Source organism: Peromyscus eremicus, chromosome 10 (genome assembly GCF_949786415.1).
Source record: "Peromyscus eremicus chromosome 10, PerEre_H2_v1, whole genome shotgun sequence".
NCBI classification, from domain to species: Eukaryota; Metazoa; Chordata; class Mammalia; order Rodentia; family Cricetidae; genus Peromyscus; species Peromyscus eremicus.
In genome coordinates this window covers 24,078,199-24,101,789 of record NC_081426.1, presented here as the reverse complement: position 1 = coordinate 24,101,789, position 23,591 = coordinate 24,078,199, and the positions used below count along the sequence as shown (strand labels likewise).

Below are 23,591 nucleotides of genomic sequence, written 5' to 3'. Positions count from 1 at the left end.
ATGGGATTAAAGGTGTGCACCACTGCGGCCTGGCTCCTGCCAGCCTTCTATCTTTCTTCGGCCTCAGCTCTCTGCCATCTCTCCTCCCACTGTTCCTGCCCTGGCCCATGCCCTTGGGCTCTTCAGTAGCTGCTAAGGAGCAAAAAGATGCCCCGCCCCCTTTTGCACCCGCTGACCCCTCCGCTGCAGCGGCCACTCTGCCGGCTCTGTTGTGTCTTTCTTCTTTTGAAAATTATTTTATTTTCAATCATGTGTGTCTGTGTGTGCATGATGAGTACAGGTGCCTGCAGGGGCCAGAGGCATCAGATCCCCCTGGAGCTGGAGTTACAAGAGGTTGTGAGCTGCCTGATGTGGGTGCCGGGAATCAAAGCCAGGTCCTGTGAAAAACAGTAACCCTCTTAACCCCTGAGCCGTCACTCCAGCCCACCTACTACTGCCCCCCCCCCCCCCCGTGTCATTTTTCTTGTTCCCAGCTCAGCCTGTACTGCTAAGGGTAGGAAAGAAGAGACGGCCCAGAGGTCTTTTGTTGAGCCTGATGTTGCAAAGCTGGGGGTTGTATCCCAGGAGAGTGTCTCTAAGCCACCTCACTGAATCTAAGCAGCCTGTGAGTATAGTCAGAGAAGGGGAGCTTGGACCAATCACAGCACCTGTCGCATGCAGATGAAGGTTTGTGTTTGAATGAAACACTTCTTGCAGGTAAATCAGCCTTGCCTGGTTAGCATCAGTCACAGTGTCGTGTCCCCCTCCCCCCTCCCCAGGCCACTAAGGGAAGTCTCCCTTCTGACCTCAGGCAGACATTGTTGCAGGGTCATCTTGAGTTCATTAAGGCTTGTTAGAGTACAATGTGTCTGGTGTAAACTGTTGGAAACATTCCTGCCAGAGGCTGTACTGATGGTCCTCTTTTTTTTTTTTTTTTTTTTAAGATTTATTTATTTATTATGTATAGTGTTCTATCTGCATGTATGTTTGCACACCAGAAGAGGGCACCAGATCTTATTATAGATGGTTGTGAGCCACCATGTGGTTGCTGGGAATTGAACTCAGGACCTCTAGAAGAGCAGCCAGTGCTCTTAACCGCTGAGCCATCTCTCCAGCCCCCATGGTCCTCTTAAAAATATAGTAGTAGTAGTAGTAGTAGTAGTAGTAGTAGTAGTAGTAGTACTATCATTAAAAAAAATGTGCATGGGTGTTTTGCCTGTGTATATGTGTGTACACAATGTTCATGCAGTCTTCTCAGAGGCCAGAAAAGGGTGCTGGATTCCCTAAGGCCAGAGTTATAGATGGTTGTGAGCCACATTTAGATGCTGGGAATTGAACCTGGGTCCTATGGAAGAGCAGCCATTGCTCTTACCTACTGAGTCGTCTCTCTAGTCCTTGAGTCTTCTGCTCAAGGTAGCCAGGGCAGCAACAGAGAGTCCAAACTGCCAACTAAGGAGTCACATGTCTGCCCTCCCCCATCTTTGCTTATTTACAGGAACATAAACACCAAGAGAGTCTTCAATAATGGCATCATTAATACAACCACATAGTGGCTTTAACAGATTTAAGAGTGCTTAACACCTGCCCAGAGTGCCAGGGAAAGGATGGTGTCCTTCCTCTGTCTCTATGGTTGCTACAGGGAAGCAAAAACTGAGAAAAGTCCCTGAGTGTCTTCAACAAGGGAGCCTTTTCAAAACAGCAGTTTTAAAATAGGCAGAAGCCTTCTGTTCTCATACGACTTTCATAAGGGAAACCATTTTACCAAGGAGATATATCAGACTCCAGCCACCTTCCTATCTCACCTTAGGGTAAGGAGTAGAGGAAAAAGCCCAAGAAGTACTGGGAAGGTCACAACTCGGGCATACTCACACCGAATCACAAAGCTCAGCTATGCCTACGTCAGCAGTGGCCTGGGAACGTTGGTTCGTGCTCAGTGATGACGCCATTTGTGCCTGTGCTTTTATGTGTGGCTGGTTTTCCAGTTTCTGATTCTGTCTCTTCAGCTTCTTCCTAGGTAGCTGCAGCGTATACTCACTCAGAAGAATGTCAGGAGCAGCAGGCAGGAGCATGGCTGTTTCTAATCAAAGAGCCCACTGGACCGTCAGGGTATTTCTCCAGGCTCTCTGGAAGTCACTCTAGGTTCTCCAGAACCTGGGAGGGGTGAGGATGTAGAGGAGGTCAGAAGTTCAGGGGGTCCTGGGGAGATCGGGGTGGAGGTGCTGCTGCTGCTGCTGATGAGTGGCCAAGAGGGAGATAAGGTTCTATTTTGGAGCTGTGGGGCTTTGCACATCAGCACCACATTCCGAGAGATGAGCTTCAGTCAGGGGAGGCAGGGCTAAGGTCAGGAGACGGAGGACAGAAGTTGCTTTGGACCCTAGGGTTGCAGAGACAATGTCCTGGAGAAAAGGGGCCATATATACAAAGGGTGTGGAAGAGAGACCAGCAAGAGGGATCTCCCTATTGCACACACACACACACACACACACACACACACACACACACACGTAGTACAGATGCAGGCAGCAGAGAGACACCCTTGTGCGAAGCAAAGCCTCCTCTGTGCACCACCTCTGCTTGCAGGGGCAGGCCCTGTACCAACAGCCTTTGAGGGGAGACACCCTTTGCTACCCAGAGAGCAAACTCTGGCCGTAAACTGCTCCCAGTGGCAAACTCAGTGGACGCAGTCTCCAAAGTCTCTTCAGCCTCTGTGTCTAGGTGGAGCTTATTTTCTCTCTATTCTCAACTAAGGTGTTTGCAGAGCCTGATCTGTGTCAGGGTGGAGGGCTACCCTCACACTGCTCTCCCGAAGTCATGGTGATCTGTGTCAGGGTGGAGGGCTACCCTCACACTGCTCTCCCGAAGTCATGGTGATCTGTGTCAGGGTGGAGGGCTATCCTCACATTGCTCTCCCGAAGTCATGGTGATCTGTGTCAGGGTGGAGGGCTACCCTCACACTGCTCTCCCGAAGTCATGGTGATCTGTGTCAGGGTGGAGGGCTATCCTCACATTGCTCTCTCGAAGTCATGGTGATCTGTGTCAGGGTGGAGGGCTACCCTCACACTGCTCTCCCGAAGTCATGGTGATCTGTGTCAGGGTGGAGGGCTATCCTCACATTGCTCTCCCGAAGTCATGGTGATCTGTGTCAGGGTGGAGGGCTATCCTCACATTGCTCTCCCGAAGTCATGGTGATCTGTGTCAGGGTGGAGGGCTACCCTCACACTGCTCTCCCGAAGTCATGGTGATCTGTGTCAGGGTGGAGGGCTATCCTCACATTGCTCTCCCGAAGTCATGGTGATCTGTGTCAGGGTGGAGGGCTATCCTCACATTGCTCTCCCGAAGTCATGGTGATCTGTGTCAGGGTGGAGGGCTACCCTCACACTGCTCTCCCGAAGTCATGGTGATCTGTGTCAGGGTGGAGGGCTATCCTCACATTGCTCTCCCGAAGTCATGGTGATCTGTGTCAGGGTGGAGGGCTATCCTCACACTGCTCTCCCGAAGTCATGGTGATCTGTGTCAGGGTGGAGGGCTATCCTCACATTGCTCTCCCGAAGTCATGGTGATCTGTGTCAGGGTGGAGGGCTATCCTCACATTGCTTTCCTGAAGTCATGGTGATCTGTGTCAGGGTGGAGGGCTATCCTCACATTGCTTTCCTGAAGTCATGGTGATCTGTGTCAGGGTGGAGGGCTACCCTCACATTGCTCTCCCGAAGTCATGGTGAGCCAGGCGAGCCCTGGGAAGAACACTGTCCAGACCTGAGGCAAGATGTGGCCTTCTGGAAATGGTCAGTGCTGGGCAGTGTCCTGAAGCCTATGGACACAGGCAGAGCAGGGCTTCTCCTGACAGAGTCTCTGCTTTCAGGTCCCTGAGCTTTCTCGGCCCTGGTGGTCACTTCCATGTGTCCGGTTTTGGCAAAGAACCTGATGAGTCAGTTGGTCACACCCTCCTCTTCTCACACCTGACCAGCTTCCTCCGCTCTCCCTCTCTCCCTCTACCATGTGATGTCTGGCCACTCCCGCTTGCCTTCAACAAAAACTCTGGACAGTTAATTTGGCCAGAATTTCTGACTCTGGTTATTTTCCATCCACCGATGCTGCCTTTGGCTCCTTGACCACACTGTATCGGGGTCAAGCCCCATCTATGTACCCACTACAAAATCCATTGTTGTGGTTCCTACACCTACTATGATGGCCCAGAATAAAGTCTGTCTCCCTGTGCTTTAACAGTTTTCATTGAAGAAGGTTTGTTTGTTTATTTGTTTGTTTTTGTTTGTTTGCTTGAGACAGGATTTAGCTCTATAGCCCAGGCTGTTCTCAAACCAGTGGCAATCCTCCTGCCTTAGCTTCCCTGCTCAGCTTGACTACATTTTTCTTTAAGAGAAGGGGGACTAGGAAGAAAAGGTCTGGAAGGGGTCTCTTGTCACGTGGCCATGGCAGCAGACACAGGAATTCACTGTGGATCACCGAAGCTCTTCCAATCTAGATGACCTGGCCAGAGCTGCTCCATTGTCTCAGGCAGGGCCTGAGCTCTCTGATCTTGGTGTTCCATGCCTTCCGTTCAGGGCTGGCATCAGGTGACTGTCCAGAGAGGCCTGGGTTCCTGTGGAGTTAGTGACCACCAGCAATGGGGATGGGAAGATGGTGCCATTCTGTTCCTTACAGCATATGGTCAAAATGAAGTGAAGTCTCAAGTTTGTATTGATCTTTTTTTTTTTTTTTTTTTTTTTTTTTTTTTTTTTTTTTCCAGAGCTGAGGACCGAACCCAGGGCCTTGTGCTTGCTAGGCAAGCATTCTACCACTGAGCTAAATTCCCAACCCTGTGTTGATCTTTCTTAAACGTTGGTTAGTGCTACTGTTGGTCTCCACTGGGGTGTTGGGTAAGCTGATGGACCACTTATCTGCAGGACAGGCCTGGCCAGATTTTATTGGCTCCAAACAAGATGCTGGCCAGGCGGTGGTGGCGCACGCCTGTAATCCCAGCACTCGGGAGGAAGAGGCAGGTGGATCTCTGTGAGTTTGAGGCATCTAGGATTGAGTTTGAGGCATGCTGGGATTAAAGGTGTGCGCCCCAATGCCCAGCCCTATCTTTTTTTTTCTTAGCATAGTGCTCTTTGGGTTCCCAAACAACTGGGGGCAGAGCTTCCAGCTTGGGGTCAACACGCCACAGGCTGTCTTATCTTCCAGCTTCGGAGCAGCAGCTTTGGCTCTTGTTAGGAGCAGCTCTCCACTAAACGGTGTTGTGCCAGCATGCCTGGGTCGATGCTCGGACAGGGCTATGGCTTCCAGGACTCCGTTACCTGGAGAGGAGATGGGGGCACTCACCCAGGCCCACGTCATCTGCTTGTCTGATGACTATTGCATGACGTCAGATGGTGGATGTTATCACCACAGTTATCACCACAGCAGCAGTGGCAGCAGCCTGCCTGCCTCGACCACCAAGGCAGGACGCCATCACCTGCCGCCAGGTGCCTTTCCAATGTCAGCTGTGCCACACGCCACACCCTTTAAAAGTACCAGTCTGTCGCAGTTTTCTTCTCTAGTTCCTCTTGCTTTCCTGTCCGTCTGTCTGCCTGCCTGTCTGTCTACCTCTCTCATGTCCCCACTCTTAGATGGCCTTTTACTCTTTCACTCTCTCCCTCCTACCTCCCCCAATAAAGCTCTTGCACTAACCGCTGGTGGTCACTTAGTGGCACACCTTGGCAGGGCCCGCTGAAAGGTACCCACTTCACCTTTTTAAAAATCATTACAGGACGTGTCCAGAAGTTCTGAACCAGAATCAGATTACTCCAGACAGATCACAGACGAGGAAGATGCAGGGGTTGGATGTCAGGAGGCTGTGAAGTTCTGATGTCTTCATTTGTAGCCCCTGAATATGTGAGAGTCACAGAAATTTCCAAGTGCAGGGAGTGGCTTCACCATGGGATCTGTTCTGCTAGTTTATTTCTCAGAGATGTACCCCTAGACCTGGAAGCTCTCCTCTCTGCTCTGGGATTCCTCTGCACAAATGTCAGTGCGGTGTGAACTGACATTCCCAGGGGGAAAAAGCCATACCTGGGTTACAGAGCCTACAACCTGATGGACTGATTTGAACTGTGATTGTGGAGAGCTGGAGCCGAATTATCTCGGGCTATCTTTAGGGACTCAACAGCCATTTGCTGTCCATCTCTGTGTGTGACCTGAAGTCCTTGTGACTATTTAGGTCAATCCTTTTGGAATGTGTTAACACCAGCTCCCACCAACCAAAGGCTAAGAAAATTGTCAGATATCTGAGGTGACAGGAGGGTCCTTTGTCTGTCTGCTAGGCAGGAACTACTCTCTGGTTGTATCTGTGGGCAAAATTGCTGAAAGTGGAGTCTTTACTGTGCAGCCAGGAGTCTAGCCTGTCTTAGTCACCGTGGAAGAAGAGAGGGATGTAGGCCCTGAGGAGTATCTGTAGAGAAGAGAGCACCATAGCTCGCCATTGGGTGCTATTAGAGTGTGGGCCTGTCTCCTTGACACGAGGAGACAAAACCTCAGAGAGGGTGAGGTCATACATGTACACAGTACAGGGAGGCTGTGCCTGCTCCTTCACCCTGGCTGCAACCCCCTCTATATTGCCACACCTTCAGCTATCAGTCTAGAAGATTCCAGAAGTTTCACTGCACATGATGGTCTACTTCGTCTGTCTGCACAGCATCCCCAGATCCTCTGATCTCCTGTTGCAGTGAAATCAGTACCAGTTAGTGCCAAGCAGTGCCCCAGCCTGTGGAGGTTGGTCTGCATTAGAGGGCATGTGCATGGCCTATGGGACAGCAGGCATCCATCAGGCCTTGACAGTGTGAGGCTCTGAGCGGCCCACGCCTGCTGGGGAAGCATGTGGGGTCACATATTTCTCATACCAGGGCAGGAGTCTAAGAGTCTGGCTCTCACTGAGTCAATGGTGTTAAGTCAGCTAAAGAAAGAATGTGTGGACAGAGACTTCACAGGAGCAAGGCAGGAGCTGAGATCCAGGAGTTCAGGGGGTCTCAGCATAAGATCAAAGGACACACAAACATCAGAGTCCCAGCCTCCACTGACTGGGCCTTTAGTGGGGAGCAGCTTGTGCTGTGCACTCCAGTCAGCACTGTCCCTAGAGAGTCCCTCTGCCACCATGCCTTTCCCTGGCTTGTGAAGGCCCTGGAAGGGTGGATCACTGGGCCATGTTGATAACTTGAAACAAAATCTCCTGTCAATCCAGAAAACCTTTCCACAAGAGTAGATAGAACAGCCGGGCGGTGGTGGCACACGCCTTTAATCCCAACACTCAGGAGGCAGAGGCAGGTGGATCTCTGTGAGTTTGAGGCCAGCCTGGTCTACAGAGCGAGATCCAGGACAGGCACAAAGCTACATAGAGAAACCCTGTCTCTAAAAACAAAACAAAACAAACAAACAAACAAACAAAAGACAGAACAGTCATGAAACACTTGGTAATACTCATCTCTGACAGCACAGAAGAGATTAAAGACAGGCATCTCACCCCTGTGTGCAGCCAGGGATATCCTAGTCCAGCCACTTTATGGAGAGATACGGGAACCATATGTCACACACAGTGAATCCTGAGTACCCCGCAGGATTGGGCCATCTGGGTTTGCTAATTGCCTTTATCCAAAGAAAAAAAATGAGCTCCTATCTTACAAGCCCAGCCAGGCGCCTGCTGAAGTTAGGCCTCTGCCTTCCTGGGGAAGCTGGGGAGATAAGGATGCCTCCTCCCACGTGCTGACATGTCAAGTGGGCTCCCAGGTCGCTAGGGAACAGCCCTGGGCTGTAACTTGGGAAAGAGGCTTGCTTAACTTTCAGACAGATTCATATAACTAGAGGCCAAGAAAGATCCGGGAGTTACTAGATTTCTAAGCAAATGCTCCAGCAGAAGACACGGGGAACTCCTACCCCTCCTTTATGCCCTGGGGGATTAACTTGTTCTTATTTTGTTTATTTTAAAAACTTTACTATGTATTAGGGTGTGTGTGTGTGTGTGTGTGTGTGTGTGTGTGTGTGTGTGTGTGTATTTTACTTGAATGTATGTCTGTGCACCACATGTGTGTCTGGTGCCTGCAGAGGCCAGAAGAGGGTGTCAGATCTCCTGGACTTACAGGCGAGTATGAGTCACCATGTGGGTGCTGGGGAACAAACCGGGGTTCTCTGCAAGAGCAGCCAGTGCTCTTCATCACTGAGCCGTCTCGGAAGCCTCTACTTGTTGTCTGTTTATTTCTTGATGAGTTTTTTATTTGGTTTTCTTTCTCTTTTCCTTGAGACAGGGTCTCACGCTGTAGCCCTGGCTGGCCTGGAACTTGCTATATAGACCAGGCTGGCCCTGAACTCAGAGAGATCCAGTGCTGTGATGAAAGGCATGCACCACCACACCCGGCTGTTTGTTTATCCGTTTTGTTTTGGTGTGGTTTTTGGTTTCTACACAGGGTTTCTCTGTGTAGCCCTGGCTGTCCAGAAACTCACTCTATAAACCAGGCTGGTCTCAAACTCAGAGATCCACCTGCCTCTGCCTCCCAGTGCTGGGATCAAAGATGTGTGCCACCACTGTCCAGCCCGTTCGTTTATTTTTTGCTGACACACAATAGTTGTTTGCATGTTTGGAGTGCCTTGTTATGTTTCTTTCTAGCCACATATATATCCTAAAACTGAGCAAATACATCTGTCTCCTCAAACATCCATCTCTTTTCTTTTGTAAGGCATCCAATGTCCATCCTTCCAGAAGGTCCATTGTTATTATCTGTAGCCGCCTTGCCTGGGCCATGACACATTTCTCCTGCTAAGTGAACATAACAGTGGTTCTTCCTTCTACCTCTCTCCACTACTGTTTCATGTTCAGCTTTCATGAGATCAACACTTGACTTTGTCTTATTTTTAACAAGAATCATCTTCTAGATGCCTCTGCTTCAACCTCTCAGAAATGATATTAGGGCACTGCTACACAGCTGGGCCCTGCCCTGACGGCCCAGATGAGACCAACACCTGCCCTTAGGGAACCACACTGTAGGGCAAAGAGGCTCCCACAGGCCTTTGCATCCAGTGTCTGCTGGGATGTTGGGCACGGGTGGGGGATGGGTCGGGTCCTCTAAAAGGAGGAGATGACTGGAGTCCTTCCAAGGAGATGGGAAAACTCTGATGCTGTTGTAGCAATAAGGGCAAGAATCTTGGGGTGTCCTATGTGGGGCTCTGGGGTAAGATGGGTTGGGAAGTTCCAGAGGACCCAGAGCTCTGGAGCATCTGGAATGTTCACCTTGGGTTAGAGTGTGGTGTCTTCAGATCGAGGAGGCTTCTGTGGCTTCTAGAAGGCAGCAGGATCAGAAGAGGAGGATTTGTATGTAAACTTCTGATAAGGTCCCCCCAAGGGAGCCTCAGGAAAAACTGGGGTGCAGGGTCATAGGTGGTGGGAGTATACAGAGCCTATTCTCAAGCCACAGAACTGGGGTGCAGAATGTGGACTTCGAGGCCCTGTTGCACTGCTTGGGTCTGCTTTCCAGTAGAGGCTGCTACCTGGCCATGGTAGGTGGGACCCAGGTGTGTGTGTGTGTGTGTGTGTGTGTGTGTGTGTGTGTGTGTGTGTAAAATCTTGGGTGCCATTCCTCAGGAATGTCCACCTTGTTTTGTTTTTATTTGTTTGTTTTTTGGTTTTTCGAGACGGGGCTTCACTGTGTAGCCCTGGCTGTCCTGGAACTCACTCTGTAGACCAGGCTGGCCTTGAACTCACAGAGATCCAACTGCCTCTGCCTCGAGAGTGCTGGGATTAAAGGCATGCGCCACCATGACGGACTTGTTTTTGTTTTTTTGAGACAGTCTTTCACTTGGCCGGTTACTCACCGATTAGTCTAGCTTGGCTGGCCGGTAAGCTTTGGGAATCCACCTGCTTCTGACTGGGGTACAAGCATTCACCAGCACATTCAGCTTTTCCACCTAGGTTCCGGGGATTCTAAGGGCCTCATGCTCACACAGCAGCTGAGCTCTCTTTAGCCCATTAAAAGACACCCTCCCCCCCACCAGGTGCAAAGCAGGCCCTTGACTCAAATACAAAACAAAATGAACATCTGGCAAAGATTTATTTGCTCATTTACGAGGGAGCTAAGGGGATGTTACAAGTACTTTGAAGGCAAACTCAAGGAGCACCCCATGTGTGGACAATCAGGAAAGCTGAGCTGAATCTGCTCAACAGATGAAAGGTTGGCTTCTCCCCCAGAGCGGAAGGGGAAATCACCTGCACTTCCGCGGCCTTCATTTTCATATCGGCAGATGAAAGCCGTGACCTGGCTGCTAGTTCCCGTAACCTATAGAGTGTGAAATCCTCAAAGACAAAGAAAAGGGCAAAGAGCCCATCCAATCAATCCCCTGATCCTTTTTCTGGAAGAGGGTTCTGCCACGCAGCCCAGGCTGCCATTGACTCATGATCCTCCTGCCTTCTGGGTGCGGGGATAACAGTCATTCACCACCGGTCACATCTCCCTTTCTGTCTCCCCCTCTCCTCCTCTCTTTCCCCCTCCCTCTCCCCCTCCCTCTCTCCCTCCCCCTCTCCTCCCCTCTCTCCCCCTCCCTCTCTCCCTCCCCCTCTCCTCTCTCTTTCTCCTGTTCTTTTGCATCTCCTCCCAGCTCCAGGCTGAGAGCCCTCGCAGCAGGCTTGGAGGGAGGGTAGCCAGGAGCTGCTGCTCCGTTGTTCTGGTTTGGCTGAGCCAAGTTTTCTGTCTCTCCCTTAGGTACCTGGGGGGGGGGGGGGCAGGGATCACCTGCTTCTGCACCCTGTGATTCCAGCAGAGAAGGGAGAGATGGGGAACACTAACAGTTCTATAGGGACAGTCCTCTCCCTGTGCTCCAGTTGTATGACCCAGTGACAAAACCCTTGATATGAGGGCCTCGGGAGGCAGGAGGCCAGTTTCTAGCATCTGCCTGTGATCTAGCTCTGTCTCCAGTGTCCATGTCACAGTGTTCCTGTACTTCAGTATGATTGTGATCCACCCTCCCCTCCAGTGTCCATGTCACAGTCTTCCTGTACCTCAGTATGACTGTGATCCACCCTCCCCTCCAGTGTCCATGTCCCATCATGTCCCTGTCTTCCTGTACTTCAGTATGACTGTGATCCACCCTCCCCTCCAGTGTCCATGTCACAGTGTTCCTGTACTTCAGTATGACTGTGATCCACCCTCCCCTCCAGTGTCCATGTCACAGTCTTCCTGTACTTCAGTATGACTGTGATCCACCCTCCCCTCCAGTGTCCATGTCACAGTCTTCCTGTACCTCAGTATGACTGTGATCCACCCTCCCCTCCAGTGTCCATGTCCCATCATGTCCCTGTCTTCCTGGAAGTATGATTGTGATACCCCTCCCCCTTGTCTCCCCCACTTTTCCCTCCCTCTCTTTCCCTAGGGGAGGGGTGCTGATTGGGAACAGAATATAGGGCATCCAACATGCTAGGCAAGGCATCCAGCACCGAGCCATCCCTCTAGTCTGGCTGTGTTTTTAAATAGGTTCCTCTGTGCTTTTCCCACAGGGCCCACACAGTCAGCAAGCATATCAAGAGAGAATGGGCATGGGCCTGTGTGTAGAGCAGGGAGGCTATGTGGTTGAAGGTAGGTCCCTGGGGCTGCACCCGGTAGCTGAGCTGTTGGGCAGAAAGTCTGCTCAGTGTCCAACAAGAGATTTCTTCTTGACCCAGACCTCAAGAGCTGGGCTGCCCACTTGTGGCTCATTCCTGGGCCTCATGGAGGTTGTGTGCATCCCATTTCCTCTCGGAGTTCAGCAGTGGGCAAAACAATGGTTCATATTTCACTTGGTAGTGTGAACAAAGGTGGGACCTCATGGGATCCCCTGTCCCCCGCCTGGTCCACCCCCATCCTGTACGTCATAGTCAAGCCAACACCTCTGTTCTAGTTCAGCCACAGAGTTTATTGAGGTGACCCAGCTCGCCTCTATTCCTCTTTCTTTTCCTTTTTTTTTTTTTTTTTTTTTTGGTTTTTTCAAGACAGGGTTTCTCTGTGTAGTTTTGCGCCTTTCCTGGAACTCACTCTGTAGACCAGGCTGGCCTCGAACTCACAGAGATCCGCCTGCCTCTGCCTCCCGAGTGCTGGGATTAAAGGCGTGTGCCACCACTGCCCGGCTCTACTCCTCTTTCTCATCGCCATGGGTGATGATGTAGCAGAGGGACTTGTAGTCGATGTTGCCTGCCAGGTCCATGGGTGTCAGGGCAAACAGCTGCTCCACCTGCAGGAGGTACCCCACAGAGTGCGGCCCATGATGCTACCCCTGTCCCAAGAGATGTGCATGAGGACTCGGCCTTCCAACCCCAAGTGCAGTTGGATGTTTTTGTCTGTTGGTGGACAGACTAGGAAGTGGGCCTGAATGGGGGCGGGGCCAAAGGCTCACTTGACCACAAAGACAACCCCACCCTCTTCTGAGTCTTAATAGAAATGGGAGCTCTTCTGTGAAGATCCTGTTACCCTTTCAGCTTGCACCGCATAGGATCTGGGCTCTGAGCCCTGCAGGCGGCGGGTCATGAGGCCTTCCCAGGGCTAGAGTGGCAATGCCAGGGACAGGTGTTGATGGGGCCAGCCTGTCTCACCTCAGCAGGAGAGAACTTGTCTGCCTGGGTCAGGAGAAGCTGCTTGAACCTGAGGAGAGAGGAGAGAGAAGGCTTGAGCTGAGAGAAAGAATGGCGGGGGGGGGGGGGGGGGGGGGGTGTTGGTTGGGGGGGGGTGGGCAGGGAAGGACTGGTCACCTGCCAGAGTATAGTGAAGGCCGGAGACACCCGGAGGACCGCCACCCTCTTGGTTCCCCTGTGGTGCCCGCCCCAGGGGATGGAAGAACCTCACTCACTCGTCCTTGTTCACCACTCCCTGGCCGCTGGGGTCAAACATTCGGAAAGCGCTCAGGATGGCTTCCTCAGGGTCCGTCCCTGGGGGCGGAGGCAGCCAGGTGAACTGTCACATTCCTGCCTCTAGGCCCCACCCAGGGAGAACTCACAGGGAGCAGGGGTCTTCCCTGGAGGGCGTTGATGGAGGGGACAGTGAGCGGTAGGGCTGAAGGGCTAAGGAAGGCTGCATCAAATGACTTAAGATAAGGTAGGGTAGATGAGGGGGTACGGGAGAGGTGGGGGGCGGGGGTTGACCCCACAGATTGTTTCTCGAGGAATCAAAAGGGTTGGCTGGCCTGGCTGGGAAATCAGAATTGGGATTTGGAAGTGGATGTTTTTCTGAGTCCAAGTCAGCCCAGGATGCTCCACATCCTCTGGGTCGACCATGGCCAGGCAGGGTCCACATCTCAGTGAGTTCAGGTGAACCTTACATGGGGCCCAGGGGGTCAGGTTTGCTTAATGGCCAAGGAGGCTGACAGGATACAGACTCACCATTGAGTTTCTCCCCAAAGAGTGTGAGGAAGACCGTGAAGTTGATGGGGCCCTTCCCTTCCTGCAGCATGGCATCCAGTTCCTCCTCTGGGACGCTTACCCGCCCTAGGAGGGTAGGTCATGAGGTGACCCAGGCTACCCTGCCTGCTTTCCTGGGCAGCTCCAGCTGTGGGGCTGCTGGGGGATGGGGATGTGTGACTGGACTGAGGGACATGTAAGGAGGCTATGTATGAGATAAAAGGCAGGGCACTGTCCTCTCTCTGAGCAGGCTGCTGAGGAGAATGAGATCAGCCCCTGGGAGGTGGGCCCATGGATCCACTCACCGAGCTGGGAATAGGTCTCCTTCAGGTCTGACTTGCAGATGATGCCGTCTCGATTCTGGTCAATGCAGCTGAAGGCCTGTGAGGAGAGCCTTCAGGTGGGAGCTACTACCCCCTCTCTTCCAGGGGAGGCAGGAGGTAAGGGAGAAGATTGGAGGGAGGACCCCTGGCCCCCCAAGAAGAGCGGTGTAGAAGGGGTGTGGAGTGGGCGCCCCTGGGTGAGAGGCTGCTGGAGATACACGGTACTCACTTCCTTGAATTCCTGAATCTGGGCTTGTTCGAACATTGAGAAGACATTGGAAGAGCCACGTTGGGCCTGCTTGGTGGCTGCAGCCTTGCCCCGGGTCCCAGCCTTCCTGCTGGCCTGTAATACTGATGGTGAGAGGGGTCCCCTCTCCAGTTCTCCAAAGTCCCCCCTCCCCGACTACTCACAGCCTCAGGGCACAACCAGGAGCGCCAAGGTGAGGGACTTTTCTCCACCCCTAGAGATCACTTCCCTGAGCCCAGCATGGGCACAGAAGTCCCTGGCTCTGCCCTTCTGCAGAGCAGAGACTGGCACCTGGGTGTGACTCATCTCCTGTCCCCTGCCCAGCACTCACCATGATCTGCAGTGGTCTGGCTTTGTGATCTTGTCACAGGCTCTTTATGTCTCAGCCTTATCACACCCAGAGGCCCAAATAAGGAGAGGAATGGATGACGGGGCTAAACTTGGAAGCCCCCACTGGGAGAGGAAGACAAGGCCCCCTGAGCAGATCCCGTTTACACTCCTGGTGACCTCCAAGCTCCCAAGTGTAACATCCTAGGATCCATCAGCTCTTGTGGCCAGGTTCCATGCCTTCCGTGGGCAGAGAGGATCAAAACTTTTACCATTCCTGATCATGTTGTAGGGTCCCTGTGACCCCTCGTCTACCATCCCTCCTGCAAGTCCAGGCTGGACCTTGGCTAACGCCATCACCCTTACTCTTTGGACTTAGGAAGCAGTGAATGTTTCCGAGGATGGTCTCTGGCCTGAATCCTCTGGGCTGAATGAAAAGCCTGAGCTCTGGCCGCTGCCCCGCTGATAACAGACAGACAGACAGCAGTTCTGAGCAGGCTGTGAGCCCCACAGAACCAGGTGCAAGTCCACGGCTGCTCTCCTCACATTCAGACCTGTGCTGTGGCACCTGCCCTGCTGACACACTAGGACCCACCCTGTTTGGAACCTTGCTGTTCCTAAGCTCCATTTCAACTCCATGTTCTAACCCCTCAGAAAACTCTCTCTGACATTCCCAACTGAGAGCTGTAGCCTACTCCTGAACACACATCTGGAATCCACAGGACCTGGCACATGGCAAGCCTGTGTGATGCTGTTTTGCAGGAAAGTTTTGGAGCACAGTGCCTCCTGGGGTTCCCATGAAAAGTGGCTCACAGGTCCCATCTAGTGGTTCTAAATTTGTTTGTTTTCTGAATGAAACAGAGAACAGTTGCCTTTGACCTGCTGGGTGGTTCCATTGAGAAATAAATGTGCATTAAAATCACGCAAGTCTATGTTTACCTGCAGGTGTGTTTATGCGGCATAGAAAAGGCATTAAGCCCTGTAGTGATGTCACCTACCAGAGTTCTCCTCTGGAGGGACCTTAGAAACTGTGTGACATCACACAGCCCTGGCTCTTACTCACTGTTGCTTCCTCCATGGTTCTGAGGAGACAGAAGGCCGCTGAGACAAACCTACAGCTGAATCAGCCCCCCCACCCCACCCCCAACCCCAACCAGAGCAGCATCAGGCCTGGCTTCCTGCTCTCTATCATCCACATGTTGCAGGGGCAACCAGGGGCCTGGGCCCAGCAGAGGGCTGTTCAGTGCCTGGAGTGTCCCCATGTCACCCCATTCCCATTCCTACAGACTGCTTCTCACACTCCCCTGGGCATAGTGTCTGGAAGGCACAGCAAATTCCGAGACACAACCAAGTTTAGGGACTACCTGTGTATACCAGTGATGTTTCTTTGTATAACCTTATGCACAGAGGTCAAAGAACAATGACAGTCATGTTTAAGTATTTTAAAATATTTAATTAAAAACTCCCCCACAGTCCCAGGTTGGTATGGAGAGGGTGGCATGGTATTTGGGGAGGGTGAGGGAGAAAGGGGCCTGCCTGGGTGGTCTCTTGGAGGGATACTGAGGGTGGCTTGCTTTTCCTCCTGGGTCAGGGATTCGAGTGTTGAAGACGCCATCCTGCTCGAAGGAGGAGGAGCTCCTGATAGTGCAGAGTGAGGCTTCCCCTTGCTGGTCCCCTTAGGACAGGAACTCCGGAGCTCTATCCTCTGGCATCTCCTGGGAGGGTTCATCCCAGAACCATAAGTCACTCAGGGGTAGAGGTATATGAAGGAAACCGTCTCTTTGGGGTGTTTGTGGCCTGGAAAGTCCCCTCCATGCAGCTGGACAGTCAGTTTCCCATAGCTCCCCAGCCTCTTGGGTCACAGGCAAGAAAACAGCCAGGCTTGGGTGAGCGGCAGCCCTTGCCCTCTGGGGAGCCCAGGTCTGGTCTGACCAAGCTGCTGGAGCTACCTCCCCACACAGGGTGTGTTCTCAGGGAAGCCAGACCATTGCAAGGCCCAGAGGCACTCCCCTTGGGAGATCAGGGAGGCCACGCCCACAGCTGTGAGAGGCAAGAAGTGTGAAAATGCAAGTCCTGAGTGTGCAACGCCTTTCTCTGTAGTTGATTGTAACAAAAAAGGCTTTGGTGCCTCTGATCCTCTTCCTCTTCCCAGCCCCCTGCCCAGGTTGAGAGTCCTAGGGCTGTCCCACATGACTGACTCTGCAGAAAGGCCTGCTCGGCTTGCGGGGGGCCTCTCCCCATTTTCCAGGGGTAGCAGCAGAATAGATCTCCTGCCCTGGTGGGCTGGGAGCATCTGTAGGGTGTAGAGTCCCCATGGAGCCCAGGTCCCTGTCCTTGTGGCCTGGATTTCACTGGCCCAGCATGCAGGCCTTCTTGCAGGCCACCGCAGAGACCAGCGCTGCTCCCCTGCCACTGCCCTCCTCCGATTCGATGAAGGTGATTTCGCAGTTGGGTGTCAGCCTGCGCACACTGGCGTGGAACCGCTCCTTGAAGCTGAGCAAGAGAAAAATAGGGCTGTCACTTCTCCTCCCACCCTTTAGACCACCTCACCCTTGCCACCCATCCATTTACCGTAGGCTCCCCGACTGTAGCATCCTCGGCATCCAGGCCTAAGGGGGGCCTGGCGGGAAGGCTCACAAATGCCTGGACCTGAGAGCCGCGCCCTTTGGGCCTCCCTTTAGTAGGGAGAGACTGGACCTGGCAGCTAAGGCAGAAACTGACCTAGGGTGCAGCTTGTACACGGAGCCATCCACGCCCACCGTGATGCGCATCACGTCTTCACTACGGCTTTCGCGCATGCGATTTATGACCCCGGCGAGTCCGGCTGAGCACATGTGGGCGGCGCGCGTGGACACGCTCTCACAGGCACGGCGCACAATGTCGCAGTCGGTGACCGAGGGCCGAAGGCCCAGAGTGCTCAGGATGTTGTGGATCTGCTTGCGGTCGCCTGAGTCGCTGCGGGCAGGATGGGGGAGGGAAGTCACTGAAGGTCCCGGAGGAATGGTGATGACCAGCCGGACCCAGCAGCCCTGGATTCTCTCTATAGTGAGGGTGACCATGCCACAGTCTCCAGGCTGTGGCACGGATGAAGTGGAGGCGGTGGCTCTTGGTAGTGGGGAGTGAGTCAGCGGACAGGTCTCAGCTTGACTAGGGAGCAGAGGCCACGGGGGTCGGGGGCGTTGGGCCTGGCTCCAGTCTCCCTGTGCCCCTGACCTAATACTCTGCTTCCCCTAGAACCCTGGTCCATTCCTCTGTGTCCCTGAGGCCGCCTCTGTCCCCACCCCATTCCTCCTCCTCCCAGACCCCGCCCCTGGTCCTGCCCCCTCCAGGCACCTCTCCACCTGCGACACAAAACGGGTCTCGAAGGCACCACGTGTGCGCAGCTGCTCCGAGGCTTCTCCGTGGAACAGAAGATTCTCATCCACCAGCTTGAGCAACACAAGTCGTACCAGCTCGCCCATGTACTTCCCACCAATGAGCTTTTCGTACCTGGGTACAGAACAGTCGGTTATGCCAGCTGGCCCTCGGGAAATCCCCACAGGCCCCATTCCGGTTAGGTGGTGACCACACGGGGCACTGTGATTCCTTTCTCATTCCCACACCCAAGCCATTATCCAAGGTCCTTGCCCTGTGCCCTGCCTCCCACATTTGTAAACAGAGGCTTCAGAGGTCCTAGGAACACGCACATTTTTAACCCTGCTGCTGGCCTGGCATATGAGAGGGGCATAGAGTTGAGGAGCCTCTGTGGTCCTTTGAAATCTTACTGGTGGCAGGCCTTTCATGAGCACACAGCCTGGGACCTTAGTCCTTCCACAGGATGTTATTCTCATTGGCTCACAGGATTGGTGCCAGGCAGGGCACATGGCAGCCTGGCATATTTTTGCCTAATCTGTGAGCCTCCCTATTTCATCTTGAAATCCAACAGATATTAACGACCTAACAGAGGCCTATGAAGGTCTGAGATGAAACTCATTAAGTAGTTAACGTGAGAATGGTACCATGTAGGTGGCTAGCCTGTAATAGGCACAACTCATCTTATTCATTCATTTATTTATTTACTTTCTTTTGAGACTAGATCTCACTGTGTAGCCATGGCTACCCTGGAACTTGCTATGTAGCCCAGGCCGGCCTGGAACTTGCTATGTAGCCCAGGCCGGCCTGGAACACAAAGAGATCTGTCTGCCTCTGCCTCCCAAGTGCTGAGAACAAAAAAGTGCACCACATCACGTGGCAATAGCCATGATTCAAGACAAGCTCTGTGCAGCTGGTTCCCAAGATGTGTTCTGCCAACGTACAACATCCCTCCAAATGCTAATATTCATTTTGTGGGACTGGCATACGTATGCACTTCGGGGGATCCTGGTTTAAACCAGATAAACCTCGAAGGTCTTTCAGAGCTGTCTCTGGTGGGAGGCTCCCTATCAGGGTAGAGAGGTGGGACTTTCCACTAACCACCATGACACCTCCACACCTCACAGGAGCAGATTGTGACCGAGCTGAAGAAAAGAGCCAGCTCACAGAGGGACCGACAGTTTGCTTCTCCTCAGAGCTCTTTTTTTTTTTTTTTTTTTTTTTTTTGGTTTTTCGAGACAGGGTTTCTCTGTGTAGCTTTGCGCCTTTCCTGGGACTCACTTGGTAGTCCAGGCTGGCCTCGAACTCACAGAGATCCGCCTGGCTCTGCCTCCCGAGTGCTGGGATTAAAGGCGTGCGCCACCACCGCCCGGCTTCCTCAGAGCTCTTATAAACCAGCTGTTATGCGCTGTGACCCGGCTGTGGTGTGCCAGGCAGGAGCAGCCCCAGGGGTGGGCTAGGAGGGCGGGGCATCCTTACAGTTGCTGACCGGGGTTCGCTGAGCTTTCGTCCACCATTCGGTCGTACTCCAGCAGGAACTCATCCAGCTCGCCTGAGTCCCCGAAGGCGCCCCACTCAGTGTTGACACACATGCGTCCCTCATCCCCTTCTACCAGCTCCACATTCTGCATCTCCTCCATGTAGCAGGCGTTGCAGCCCGTGCCTGCAGGGATGGGGCACATAAGGCTATAGAAACCGGGGGTGGAGGCTGGAAGGCTGGAGCGGCTGTGTAATGCAGGGTAGATGGGTCAGTCTGGGGACTGTCCACTAACAAGGGTGGCGTCCGCACTCTTTCCCTGGGTAGTCAGGGTAATGGAGAAAAACAAGGTGTGCCAATGTGGTTTGACAACTGGAAATGGATTTGAGGTGTTGTTTTATTTTTACTTATTTATCTTAAAAACCTTTATGTGTAGGAGTGTTTTGTCTACATGTATGTTTGTGCACCACAGACGTGCCTGCCCAGTGCCCATAGAAGCCAGAGGAGGGTATAGATCCCCTGGAACCAGAGTTTACAGACAGTTGTGAGCCATCCTGTGGGTACTGGGAATCAAACCCAGGTCCTCTGGAAGAGCAGCCAGTGCTCTTAACTGCTCAGTCATCTCTCCAGCCCCTTGTCTAGCACTTTGTAGGCACATCTTTAAGTCTCTCTCCTCAGCCCTTTTAGGGGACTCTCAATAAGGCACTGTGTAGGCCCTTGGAGCAGTCCAGAGGCCACTGCAGGCAGGACCTGCTGTACTTTGTCACGTGCCCTGCCTCGTGCAGAGTGAAAATGTGGAGTTCTTGAGGAGCATGACCATATGGACTGTCCACCTCTCAAGCTGGCAAGGACAGCGAAGCCATGCTATTCAGCAGTCCTCGCTAAAGGAGTCTGGGGCCAGTGACATTCTGACTTCTAGAAATCCAGAGTTGGATGCGAATTCTCCCAATGTTTTCAATCTTGGTAATTATTGTGACTCTGATGTTGAATACTGAGCAGTCACCACGTCTGTTTGTGAGTAGATATGAGTGATGGGCCACCAGAAGGTACCCATCACTTTTGGATCACACCACAGGAGGCGGTGTGCCCGGGCAGAGTTGGTGCAGCTTGGCCTGGGTTAAGTGAGGTATCTTGGGAGCCCCGGGAGGAATTATGGAGGGCACAGCTGGGGGATATATATATATATATATATATATATATATATATATATATATGGAGGCACAACCAGACACATCTGGAGGGAGAACTTTTCACTAGAAAGGCAAGATAGAAAGTAAAAATAGTAAAGAGAAGGGAGATGCATTGGGGGCAGGCTAGAGCAGGGGTTCTCAACCCGTGGGTCGCAACAGGAGTCACCTAAGACCGTCGGAAATATCACACTGCCATCCACAACAGTAGCAAAACTACAGTTACAAAGTAGCAATGAAAATAATGTTATGGTTGGGGGTCACCACAACATGAACTATATTAAAGAGTCACAGCATTAGGAAGGTTGAGAACCACTGGGCTAGAGTGTAAAAATATACGCACACAGCTGGATATAGTGGTATACACCTTTAGTCCCAGCACTTGGGAGGCAGAGGCAGGAGGATCTCTGTGAGTTCAAGACCTTGTCTACATAGTGAGTTCTAGGACAGCCAGAGCTACACAGTGAGACCCTGTCTCAAAGCAGCAACAAGTTTATATATATATATATATATATATATATATATATATATATATATATATATATGTGTGTGTGTGTGTGTGTGTGTGTGTGTGTGTGTATACACCTATAATGTTTTTAAAAATGCATGTTTATAGTATGAATATATTATTTAGCATGTATTACTTAGGGGACAAGTATAAGTACAGATGAGAACCTATGAATACAAACACATGGCAATGGAGATCTGTCTCTGAAGGGCCCAGAACACAGGGCTTTCTGGGTAATCAGGGCCCAGAGAGTCCAAACAAACATCCCTACACCTGTGTGCACTGCAGATAACAGATTTGATTGACACACTCACTGCTTCGGAAGACCACAGGAACTTCTGAGACAATGTGGGGGAAGAGAACTGGTGTCGAGCTCCCACCCCTGGTTAGGAGGGGACAGCTGTGGCTTCCTTTCCTGGACTCGCCTTCCCTCCAGAGTGGGTTTAGGGCCTGGGAGTTCAGAGATTCAGTGCTGAATCTCTGTCGGGGGTAGGGCCAGGAAGGGGTAGGGCTGACTCGCAGCATGGATGACGCCACTTCTGCCGATTCTCTTCCACTTGGACAGATTTGTCCAGTATGGTCAATTTACTAGATAAAGTGGTTTAATTACATCCAGATAGGCAGGGCAGGTGTGCAGCTGGGAGGCCACCTGATGCCCCACTGCTGCTGCTAACATAGAAGTGCTTCCCACCACACACAGTTCCCGCACTACCACAGCCCCAAGGCTGCTTGGCTCAGGGGCCAGGCCCCCCCTGACTGGCACCAGTTGGTAGTGCTCTGGCATTGACTGCTAAGCCCCGGTGCAGCTGGGAAGGGCAAGCAGGGGAACAAGCCCTTACCCACAATCATGCCGACCTCACACTGGCGGTCTTCATAGTAGCAAGAAATCATCGTGGCCACTGTGTCATTCACCATCGCCACCACATCCATCTCAAAGTCCTGCCAAGAGTACAGAGACGACGGAAATGGAGCTGAGGAGAGGGCCCTGTATGAAGGAGTAGGGGCCCGGGACAGCCCCTCGGGGCAGGCAAAGGTGTCCTCACCCCTCTCCTCTTGATAGCATCTCGGAGAAGTCCCACAATGTTATTCCCTTCTGCTCCGGAGGCCTTGAAGCCCTTGGTCCAGTTGAGGAGGATGCCCTGTAGGGGTAGGAAGGCATTATGGCTGCTGCGGCAGGGATCCGAGGCCTTAAATCAACCAGGTCACAGGTCCATGGCACCCCCACTCCCTACTTCCCATATGAGGAAGTAGACTCACACAGCTTTGAGAGGTACCGGGAACAATTTTCTACACACACACACACACACACACACACACACACACACACACACACTCAGAGAAACCCAGGACCTTGAGAATGCTCTGTCTCTAAGTTGTACCCTCTAGCATAAGAATGTTGAGCAGCAAAGCTCAGGGATATCATTCCCTAGTAGAGGTAGGACAGGTAGGTCCCTGGGAGGACAGTGCTGAATAACATGGGGTGCTGTGGAATAATCCTTCTGTACATTGTGAATATGTATTACTGTCATTGATTAATAAAAAGCTGACAGGCTGGTAGCCAGGCAGGGAGCATAGATGGGACAGCCAGACACAAAGGACTCTGGGAAGAAGAAGGGCAGAGTCAGAGGAAATGCCAGGCAGCTGATGAGGAACCAGGATGTGTAGAAAATTAGGTGACAAGCCATGAGCCACATGGCGAAGCATAGGTAAGAAATATGGGTTAATTTAAATGTAAGAGGTAGGTAGGCCTGAGCTATCAGCCAAGCATGTACAATTTCTATTGAGTCTCTGAGTCAGTCATTTGGGAAGCGGCTGCCAGTTATTTGGGAGCAGGCGGTAGGGACAGGAAAATCCCACCTACAATTGGGGTTCCTTTCTTACAGTGAATCCTGCTGCACATGAAGATATCACATGTGGCTTTCTCTGTGGAGCTTGGGGCTTAGAAAACTACTGGGGATGTGGTTTTGGCTGCTGCTTTTGCCCCTTGGGACATGACCTGGTTTTATCTCTGACACAGAGGTTGTATTGATTTATTTTGATTTTCAACTTGACTTAATGTAGAATCACCTGGGAAAGGAGTCTCAGTAAGGGGTTGTTTAGATTAAGTTGGCTATGGACAGTTAGTTATCTTGATTACATTAATTGAGATGGGAAGACTTGCCCCCAGTTGGGGGCACCATTCCCTAGGCAGAGGCATGGCAAAAGTGAGCTGAACAAAAGCGAGAATGAATTCTTTGCTCTGTATTTCTGACTGTGGATGAAGCTCCTGTCTCTGTGACTCCCCTGCTACGATACACTATAACCTGGAACTGTGGGCTAAATTAAGCCCTTTCTCCTCAAAGTTGCTTTTGTCAGAGTACTTAATCACAGGAACTATAAAGGAAACCAAAGCAGAGATCTTATGGTGTGTGTGTGTGTGTGTGTGTGTGTGTGTGTGTGTGTGTGTGTGTGATGTAACTTGTGAGCTTGCCAGTGGGGTAGATTCTCAGACCCTTCCCACTTCTGACTCAGCCAGAAGCAGGGAGGTGTCTTGCACTCTAATGATGAACTAGGGCCCCAGGCCAGCTGCCACCTCCCACTGCGAGCAACTTGCTTAACCTGTTTCTTTATCTGTAGTGGGGTGACCACAGCATGTCTCCTGAGAGGCTTTTCCACATAGTAAGAATCAGCTGATGCTGTGTCTGTTTGCCAAAGCTTTTCAGATAGGAAGTGACGGGGCCACAGCTGAAGTCTCCTCTAAGCTTGGGGGCTCTTTTACAGCTTGGGTTGTGGAGCCGCACCTGAAGGCAGTGGGAGCAGTGTCTCCTTCCATTCATC

The 23,591-nt window shown here is 52.1% G+C and overlaps 2 protein-coding genes and 1 long non-coding RNA gene across 3 annotated transcripts in view; all 3 read right to left on the bottom strand.

Annotated features, from left to right (window-relative positions):
- Positions 1–10,027: 10,027 nt before the first annotated feature.
- On the bottom strand, positions 10,028–10,883 carry LOC131921117 (uncharacterized). The gene is made up of 2 exons (XR_009381846.1): positions 10,725–10,883; positions 10,028–10,271 (listed from the first exon to the last, which is right to left on the bottom strand). It is a non-coding gene; the product is annotated as an uncharacterized LOC131921117 (long non-coding RNA).
- Positions 10,884–12,093: 1,210 nt separating this feature from the next.
- On the bottom strand, positions 12,094–14,014 carry Myl7 (myosin light chain 7). The gene is made up of 6 exons (XM_059275105.1): positions 13,907–14,014; positions 13,660–13,735; positions 13,337–13,441; positions 12,808–12,886; positions 12,554–12,602; positions 12,094–12,195 (listed from the first exon to the last, which is right to left on the bottom strand). The coding sequence occupies exons 1-6, from the start codon at positions 13,940–13,942 to the stop codon at positions 12,094–12,096; spliced, it is 447 nt and encodes a 148-aa protein (XP_059131088.1). The 5' UTR covers positions 13,943–14,014.
- Positions 14,015–15,683: 1,669 nt separating this feature from the next.
- The window catches only part of Gck (glucokinase), a 38,979-nt gene continuing 31,071 nt past the window's right edge, over positions 15,684–23,591 (bottom strand). Inside the window, exons 5-10 of the mRNA XM_059275014.1 lie at positions 21,818–21,913; positions 21,614–21,713; positions 19,082–19,265; positions 17,585–17,740; positions 16,973–17,206; positions 15,684–16,744 (exon numbers count right to left, since the gene is read on the bottom strand). Coding sequence (XP_059130997.1) covers positions 16,600–16,744; positions 16,973–17,206; positions 17,585–17,740; positions 19,082–19,265; positions 21,614–21,713; positions 21,818–21,913 — 915 coding nt within the window. The 3' untranslated portion in view covers positions 15,684–16,599. The remainder of the gene's footprint in view (positions 16,745–16,972; positions 17,207–17,584; positions 17,741–19,081; positions 19,266–21,613; positions 21,714–21,817; positions 21,914–23,591) is intronic.

Bases quoted from the DNA above. Each gene is read 5' to 3' on its own strand.
- Myl7 (XM_059275105.1), bottom strand. From the start codon at position 13,942: ATGTTCGAACAAGCCCAGATTCAGGAATTCAAGGAA. The intron at 13,442-13,659 runs GTGAGTGGATCC...CTACCCTCCTAG, and splicing joins GGAGACCTATTCCCAGCTCG to GGCGGGTAAGCGTCCCAGAG. The intron at 12,603-12,807 runs GTGAGTGAGGTT...CTCTCTCCTCAG, and splicing joins GGAGTGGTGAACAAGGACGA to GTTCAAGCAGCTTCTCCTGA.